General features: G+C 39.9%; 1 protein-coding gene across 3 annotated transcripts in view; it reads left to right on the top strand.

Moving 5' to 3' along the window:
* Abcc4 (ATP binding cassette subfamily C member 4) overlaps positions 1-9,349 on the top strand; it is a 230,969-nt gene extending 221,620 nt beyond the window's left edge. For all 3 annotated transcript variants that reach the window (XM_047552591.1, XM_047552593.1, XM_047552595.1), the window contains one exon: positions 7,533-9,349. In XM_047552591.1, coding sequence (XP_047408547.1) covers positions 7,533-7,640 — 108 coding nt within the window. In that variant the 3' untranslated portion in view covers positions 7,641-9,349. The remainder of the gene's footprint in view (positions 1-7,532) is intronic.
* The last annotated feature ends 353 nt before the right edge of the window (positions 9,350-9,702 follow it).

The following is a 9,702-nucleotide window of genomic DNA, read 5'->3' on the forward strand; positions in this document are numbered from 1 at the left end:
GGGTGACACTTTGGCACTTGTGGCGTGGGACACACTGTGCTAGGATAGAGCACAGTGTCATTATGACTGTATAAGAGGCCAGGGCTCAGCGAGGGGAGGGAAATTGCCAGGACCACAGAGCTGGCTGAATAATGGCAAGGTTGGGGTTCAAGGCCTAGACTCAGGGAGAGGGTGTCTGTGCGCTGAGCTTTCATAAGGACTTACATGGCCGCCGCCCAAGGCGGGAAGCTGCATTTGGAGCAGTAGACTTTTCTAGGCAGGAATTATCCAGAGGACTTCCATCTTCTAGAGCTTCTGCTAGTCCAAGTTTCCCCTATAAGACCCAACCACTCATTTGAGATTCCCTATGTAATCTAGTCACAAAACAGCCAGGAAACTCAAACCTCTTGTGTTCTTTGCCACCTCAAGCATTTCACATCAGAGAGATGTACCCACCCCCATCTATGTGTCAAAACCCCCCTTTTAAAAGTGTGTTACCATTATACCATCAAGGCATTGAGTAATGAGAGAGAGATCATGAAATTTGGGGGTAAATCTAGATCATGAGATAATACAGTTCAACACCCTTATTTTAAAGATAAGGAAATAGCCCCCAACATATAAAATGACGCGTGTTACCCTAGTTTGTAGCAGACACCAAGTTAGAAATGTTTTCCTTCTATCTGCATTTTAATTCAAGTATAGTATATATAGAGTCACAAAATTAGAAATCTCTTTTGATTCTTTTATCTGCTTCAACATTATTAATGGAATTTACATTCATGTAGTTCTGTATGATTTATTTTACATAGTTTACAGAGTTCTCTTGTACAGGATCCCACCTGCTCCCCAAGGCGGTTCCTTTTCTGTGGCACTTGGTTGGAGTCAAGGGCCCTCATGAGGCACTGATGGGTCAGTGGAGAGCACAGTGCGCCCTGCTGTGTGAGGCCCCCGCCCTGTACCAGCCTCTGCGTTCTGCATGGAGTCTGAAAACACACTTTCGTATTTCCCTGGGTGTGCAAGGTGGGGCCGGTCACCCAGGATCACACAGGGGCAGAACATCCCTCTTGGATCTCAGGCCTGCCCATCACTGGCCCAGGTCACTTCTACATAAAGACAAAGGGAAATACAGATCTTGATTCCCACCCCTGCTGAATATCTTCTTGACGTTATTTCTCCTCTTAGGAGAACAAGCTGTCAGAGTGTAGCCTTTTAAATGTACAAGATCAAATATCAATGCATCATTCAGAACTGTAACACTGTGCGGATTAGTCTAAATCAACAAGCTTTTCACTCTCACACATTAGGAGTCATTGGTTTGAAAAGAAAACTCAGCATCTGGGTAAAGGTGCTTCCAAGTCACGTATTCTTGAGCACGTAGTTGCGTTTCTGAAAGCGTTGGTGCGGGCCAGCTGAATCACTCTTGACTGGCCCTTAGAGACATGATCCATGAACACCTAGAGAAATGTACTTCGTAAACACATAAAGCTGGAGGGTATGTTAGTCTGCTGGGCTGCCCTAAAGAAGTAGTACAGGCTGGCCGGCTTTAACCTTGGGGACTTATTTTCTCAAAGTTCTGGAGGCTGGGCATCCAGGGGCAAGCCATCAGCAGTACTGGTTTCTTCTGAGGCCTCTGTCCTTGGCTCGTAGATGGCTGTCTTCTCATAGGCTTTCCTCTGTGCATGGTCTTTCCTCTTCTTAAAATCTCTTATAAGTTATACTGGATCATGGCCCACCCTAAATACCTCATTTAACTCACCTCCTTAAGGACCTGTCTCCAAGTGCAGTCACATTCTGAGGTACCAGGGTTTAGTGCTCCAGCATGATTCTGAGAGGAGGAGGTCACCACACCATGCAGCCTGTAACAAGGGGTGCGTGCCCATCATCCTCTTCCTGGGTGTAGCAGACCTAATTGAAGCTTTCAGAGTTCCATTGTTCTCACGGTTTGATGGATGTGCCATTTTATCTATCTGTGAAATGACCAGGTAGAATCCCGAGTCCTAGGAGCCCCTGGTTAAAGAGGTCAAGAGACCTTCAGCAGGCAGTGGCCTTGGATACAAGTCTGCAGTGCAGGGACTACAGCACTGTCCCGGCCACTTCACCTTGCTGGTACCCGACGAGATGTGTGTATTCACATGCTTCCGAGAACATGAGCATTTCTAGATGTAAAGAAATGTGACCTATTGATGATGAAAATTTGATCGCTTTTCAGAAGACCAAAGGCCAAACCCTTACCTCCTGGTAATAACAAAAGAAATGTTCAAAGCTCTTCTGAATAGCTTTAGAAATTCTGAATATTTAGAAATTATTTTAATAATTAGATTAATTGATAATAATTGCTAATGCTATAATTTTTTTTACATTTATGGTTTTTCTACTATAAAACTTTAGTTGTTTAAATAGTTTTAAATATATTCAACCCTGTGTAATTTGACTTCTCTGTCTTAAATGACACTGTCCTCATCTCTTAGCTGACTGGAGTTTGTCTTTTTCTTTTTTCCCAGTGCTGGGGATTGAACCCTGGCCCTTGTACATACTGGGCAAGTGCCGTGCTATACCACCAAGCTACATCCCCAGCCCTAGTCTAGTCTTTTTCAAACTTCAGGCTGTCTGTCATCTACTAGTGGGGTTATAGTATCTACTTAGTCCATCACAATCGGTGCATTTAAAGAAATGAATTAGAGAATAATGGGATGGAAGGAAAATAACTATGTACCTTTCATAGTAATATTAAATATTTCGTGGATCTCCTTGAAATCTGTAGGAATGTACATATAGATAGTGCATATTACTGAACTCCATGTAAAGTGGAATATATTTATTATAGGTAGCAATAAAAATAAATAATAAACTACAAAACAGTATTCTAGAGGAGGGTTCATTGGAACTAGAATCTGTGACTTATTGTATGTCTGAAATCTAATTTAAATTTGATAGTTGTAAAATTTGGGTGGGGGAGGTCACACTTTCTTTCACTTAATATGTCGTAGTCTTTGCTCTGAAGTCTTCTGAAATGGTCTATTCATATGTAGGAGTCTGAAGCCACACAGACATAATTTGATCTTTTCTTTTGGTGCTCAAGGAATTCTTTACTTTGAAGATCATTTGTTTTTCCTAGATATCACTGTGTTCCCCTTTAGACTTCTGTTTCTGGAAATTTACTTAAATTATACCCCAATTCTTTTAAAATTGATTATATTGTCCTCTTTACAAGTTTTAGTTCTGTTTATGTGTCCTTTGTCTAGTTCATAAAACTGTTTTCTCCTGAATCCTTTGTAATTATTAATTCCCAATTGTTTTGCTTGCATACTCAATCCCATTCCCAGGTCTCATGCTGTTTTTTCCATTCCTGGGTGACCATCTTTGTCCTCCCTGCAGTTCTTCAGTCATTTCATTGATATTTTCATTTTTCTCTTCCACCTCACCATTGACCTCTGTCAACTCAGGTCTCATCACCTTTGTTGCTTTTACCACGGTACCCTAGACACTTGTAACACTCTGATGCACAGGTTGGTTGTTCTGCAACTTTGCCTTTGAATGTATTCTGTTATGAATTTTTGCCATTTTCATCTGTTCAGTGCGTATTCTTCATTTATCATGTGTTTGTCTTGTTCCTTTTCTCACTTTTATTTGTATGTTTTATAGATCTTATACTATTCTTTTGTTTTTTTCCTACTTCTTACCTTTGAATAATATGAGTTTTTTCTAGACCTAGAGCTGTGGGATAGTTGAAGATAGGGCATTGTTTCAAAGCAAATTCTTCCTGCTTAACACAGAAGCTCCTTATGACCGAGGGAGGGAGGGAGGGCAAGACAGAGGGAGAGAAAGAGAGAGATAGAGATAGAGATAGATAGAGATGGGCAGTTACAACGCAGCTTGCATCTTGGAACCTCTCTCCTCCTGGAACCTCAGGAACATATATTCTTCAACAAAAATGTTTCTGTATGATTCCTGTTGGTGTGACTTGATTGGAGAACCGCACTCTCCCTCATAGCTGAGATTTGCTCCCCCGTGTGTCCACTGTCTCCTTTTGCATAGCCTCATTGAATCCAGCGGCATATGGCAACCCTTCCTGATATTTTGCCAGTCAGGGTTTCAAATGAAACCTGATTTCACCAAAGGCCGAGCTTATTTTTTTCTCAATATCTTTGATGTTTAAGGTGATTTCTAAAAGACAGAAGAAATAACAGTTCACTATCCCATTTTTTTTTCAAATTCCTTCTGACTTTATTTATAAACATATGATAATGAAACCAGTAGGTGTTTCAGAAAACACCAAGGTCATCTGAAAGTCACATGCCTTTAAGACATGAGTGAACAGTTGTCAACCCCTTATGAAATATTTTTCTATGTTTTTTTTTAAATTTAATTATTTATTTTTAAATTTTTTACAGACTGCATTTTGAGTCATTGTACACAAATGGGGTACATCATTTCGTTTCATGGTTGTTCACAATGCAGATTCATTCCATTCGTGTAATCATATATGTACATAGAGTAATGATGTCTGTCTCATTCCACCATTTTTCATACCCTGCTCCTTCTTATTTCCTTCTACATAATCTAAAGTTCCTCCATTCTTCTCTCACTCCCCACACCCCCCACCCCCATTATATATCATTCTCCACTCTTCAGGGAGAACATTCAGCCTTTGTTTTTTGGGGATTGGCTTATTTCACTTAGCATGATATTCTCCAGTTTCATCCGTTTATTTGCAAATGCCATAATATTGTTCTTCTTTATGGCTGAAAAATATTCCATTGTGTGTATATACCACAGTTTCTTTGTCCGTTCATCCGCTGAAGGGCATCTAGGTTGGTTCCACAATCTAACTATTGTGAATTGAGCTGCACTATCCCATTTTCTTAAGAGAAGTTCTAACCCTCTATTCTCTGACAGTACTGTACACCAAAATCAAACCTGCTTTAAAGATGAGGAACCGGAGGCCTTGAGATACCATGAGTTACACAGATCAGTGAGAATGAACTGACAGTACTGAACCAGAATTCAGTATGTTGGATGATGTAAAACAAAAGCCCCACTTATTGTCCACAAAGGGAGGCTTGTATTGCTCTTCTGCTTCTAGTAAGATCTGACTCCATTATGGTGGCTTTATTGATGAGTCTGAGTTTAAATACAAAGTTTCTCCTACATGGAAGTTACTCTTTGAACCACACCCCAGAGAACCAGAGGAAGAGGAGCAAGATATCCAACATCCACTGGACATAAAATCCGCTGGCTCCAGACTTGAACTTTTACGGCGTTGTGTCCTTCAGTCTCACATTCTTCTGTGACACTGCTGTCCCTTTTTGACATACGAAGCAGCTGAGACAGAGGAGGCTAACAATGTCTCCAAGTCCCAGCTGGCGAGTGTTGCTCCTCCAGCTTCAGCACCCTCTCAGCTGTACTCTGCTCTTCCCACCTTGCCACATTCACTCAGTTAACAGTCCCAACCTTGACTCGGGGGTTCTGTGATGATAAAATCAAGATCCACAAACAGGACTCCTCAGTGTGATGTTTTCATCTCACACCAGGGAATGCTGCTACTTTCCATATACTAGGGGGCCCCTTCTCTGAGCAACGTCCACAAACACACCCAGCACTTAACTCAGTGTGTTTTCCACCTGCAGTTTGCAGCCATTAATTAGTTCCTATGAGGTAAGTCATTGTTATCTCATTTTACAGACGAGGCAGCCAGTATGGAGGGAGGATAGAGTAGTTTTTCCAGAATCAGCAGTAAGTCCCAGGAGGGAGTGTGGAGACTGACCCTCTCCACCCTGGGCTTAGCCTGCAACCCGAGGACCCTGCCAGAGAGGGCCAGTCACCTGACGCCCCTCACCACCTCATGTCCACCTATGCTGTTATCCAGGTTTTTTAAAACATGGCCTCAGATGGTGGAAAGATGGGTCAGATGAAGGATTTTATACAAAAGGAAGTTGTTTTCAACCAAGCATTTCAGACCAGGAGCTAAGACCATTTCAATTAATAATTGCAAATCTCAACATTTTCTTTATAAAAAATGACATTGAGAATGGTCCTGGGGAAGAAACCAGTGTGTTTGAAGAGGCTCTGAAGCAGTAGAACTTCAATCGTATTTCCATTGGTTCCATTGTTGGTTGTTTTTAGTTTCAACAAGAAATATCCCTTTTGTAATGTATAAATATATAACAACTGAAAATATAGCTGCCTCCAAAAGACTAGAGGGTGGGTGCAGAGAATATGAACCCCCCACATACAAGTGTTGTATTTTTGAAAACTTGCCCCAAATTTTACCCAGGGGGGTCCAAGCATTAGTAGAGAATTTCTTATTTTTCTTCTTATGTGACATTTTAATATATTGAATTTATGTGTAGTGATTTTTTTTAATAACAAGTATGCAAGCAATGAAAGAAAAAGAAAGTGGGCTTAACACATAGGTGGGTGTCTCAGCCATCTCATTTTGTATTTGAAGCCCATTATATCCAATGATAACTTTGTTGACAGCACCCACAAATGTATTTGGAGCCAGGTTTCATATAATAGATCCAGAATCGAATGACTAAGAGACCCAGCTCATGACAGACGTCAGCCTCAGATAGATGGTACATTTTCTGTTTTAAAGACTCAAACAAAACTTTTCACATTCTTCTTTGGGAATAAAAAAAAATTACATTCGAAGCCCTTTTTCACCCAAACACATTTGGAGATAAGAGCTCACAAGTCTTGACATTATTTCATTTTGTTACACGCATCTGTCAAGGAACCGAGATACGATACAGCTACTAAAAACGGATGATTGTGGAACAGAGAAACTTGACAGCATTTCATTTCCTTTATGTTCTGATTATACATTTATCAGAAAACCTGTATCTCTTCTAGTTCGGCTAGAAATTGGTAGAATTCAGGAACTCAAAGGCTTGGCAAAGGACTGTCCTATTATTTGGTATCATCTTACATTTTAGAGAAGTTGCTTGGTTGGGTCATTGTTAAAGCTTTTTCCTTGCTTTTCATTATTGTGTCCCACTATCCACAGATCACATTTCTATGGGCCCTGTGACTGCTTTGCCGCACAAATTAAACGCTGGGATATTTCATACACAGAAGCCAGAGTTTCAATGCTTGTCAGTCAGAGTTTATAAAATATAGGGATTACAACCTGATATTAACATCCAAATCTATTGTGCTCATTTTATGTGTGAAAATGAGAAACCCTCACACAGACGCTAGATTTCCCAGCCTTTTGTCACCCTGTTTTTAATTTATCTGCAGGTTTTGAGTCAGTAAAATGATTTTGCTTATCAATTTAATGGAGTGATAAAACATATCTGTGAATCAGAATGATCTGAACTAAAGTGGATCTACAGGTGGTTTGGCATTCAGCCCAGCCCAGCGGAGGGCTTTATGGGGTTCATTCCTCTGCAGAATATGTACATCCCTGGTTTATAATTGTGCCTCAGTAAATGGCATGATTTGCTTCACATGAAGAAGTGGCCACAGAAATGTCATGCCTTCGAGAGGAGGACTTTGAAACTTCTAAAGATGTTCCTTTTCCACTGATTATTATTTTTTAACAGGTGTACTTCAAAAGGAATTATCCAGATATCGCTCGCACTGGCCCTGTGGTTATGAACACTTCCAATGGACAGCCTTCAGTCTTAACCATTTTTGAGACAGCACTGTGATTCTACCTGGATGTCAAGTCAGTTTCAAAGGCATTTTCCCATAGTTTTTGCACTGCGTGAACTACATCAAACTTTTTTTTTTTAAATGCTAGCAACAAATATTTACATATACAAGATATTAGTTTACTTGGATCTTCCCCCAATGTAATGATTTCAAGTTCTAACAAAATGGTTTATTATTTTCATTCAAATGTTAATAGTTGTTCTTTAAAAATCCAAAGCAGAGGTGCAGGCCACCAATAAAAGGTGTCTACCAGGTTTTGTGCCTTAACAGACCCCAGAGCCAAAGCCAATTTTGTTATCACAGGGAATTTTTTGTTGTTGTTGGTTTGAGGGATTTTTTTGTTTTGTTTTGGGTTTTTTTTTTCCCCCTTCTCTTTTCCCCTAAAGAACACAGTAACCTCCAGAGATATCAGGGACTCTACTTACTTGAAGACTGTGTGAAGTTGCCATTTTGTCTCACTACTCTTAACTAAGATTCATTATTTTCCCCCAAAGGCCTCTGGTTAAAATAGTACAGGTAAAACTAATGGAAAAAACAATGTACTTTAAGTAACACTGTAGTAGGGAGAGTCTACTCTGTCCCCTCCCAAAGAAAAAGATATGTGAGTGAAGTATAGGAGGACAATATTTTATTATATGTTCTAGAAGAGAAAATGCTTTCTTAAGATGAGAGCCCTTATAGGTGCTTCCCTAATGAAGGACACATGTATGAATGTCCCTCAGCTTACAGATTTGCCTGACTCAGACATGGAACTTCCTTGCAGTTTCTGATTCAGCACGGCGATACTTTCCCAAAAGGCCAAACCTCCAAGGATAATTCCTAACATATGGAGTGTTATTCTTATTTGGGTTTCTGGTTTACAGAAGGTAAACCCTCTTGTGGACTAGAAGCTTTCTGGTTTAGCCTTTCTTCAAATCCTTTCAGAATTGCATACATACACTCTCCTGGGTGAGAAAAACTGAAAATTGTTGCAATTGTTGGCTGTAATTATGTAGAATGTTCTCAGGATGCTTCCAGAAGCTTTCCTGAGCCTGTGCAGATTAGTGTCCTGATCACTAACAGCAGTTTCTTTAGGTTCTTCTGAATAGTCAATCAACAAACCACAATACTTGCAGGACCTGTTGTGCTTCATTTGAACTGTGAGTCTAGTTCTTCTTGATGTGGTGGCGATGTACGTTGAGTTCAGGTTAATGGGGTATCACCACCCTCAGGTTACATACATCAATATGTGTGTATATGTATATACATATATGTGTATGTGTATATGTATATACACATATATGTATATATACACACACATAGATAAATGCCTATATAGAGTAGGTTTTTAGATTCATTAACAGAGATAAACGAATGAAAGAAGCATAAGGAAAAAAAAAAAGCACACACACAGCAAACCACCAAAACACATTGAGCCATAGAGGCTGTCTGACTTTTTATTCAGAAGTCTATGATTAATGTTTAGTCCAATAATCACGCACACTGGGTTGTTTATTAATAGTCATGGTTAGTATTTCAGGAGACTGAAATGACAATGATGTATTTTAAGTGTGAGAAACGTTTTAAATGTATCTGTGTTCATTTGGTCTTTAGAGGTTACATACAGTCACATAAACATGTTTCTATTTCATTTCTGTTTTGATGTCATCCTAGGATTTTTAATGAAACAAAACTCAGCTGAAATAAATGATGGTTTTCCTCTCCATTCAGAGATCTGTATTTTTGTTCTTAGAGGGATTACTGACTCATGTCTTTGCTGATGAAAGCCAGAGTTTTCCTGAGATCAAAAGAATATCTTCCATTATCAACAGGTTCTCTTGACTGCTTAGAAGAAGCAAGTATTCTAAGCAGATATGTGGGTTGCAGATGACCGAAACAGTAGCTGTTGATGGGGCCCAGTTGCTCCCCTTCCTACAAAAGATATTAGCTTGTGCCCAGCCTTGAGCAAATATCAAATGGTCCTTGTTTTTGTTGGAGCTATTGCTGCTACACTTAGAACATGATAGAATATTGGTTCTCAAGACTGGTCCCCGGGCTGGGGATATAGCTCAGTTGGTA

The sequence above is a fragment of the Sciurus carolinensis genome, chromosome 5 (assembly GCF_902686445.1).
Source record: "Sciurus carolinensis chromosome 5, mSciCar1.2, whole genome shotgun sequence".
Taxonomy (NCBI): Eukaryota; Metazoa; Chordata; class Mammalia; order Rodentia; family Sciuridae; genus Sciurus; species Sciurus carolinensis.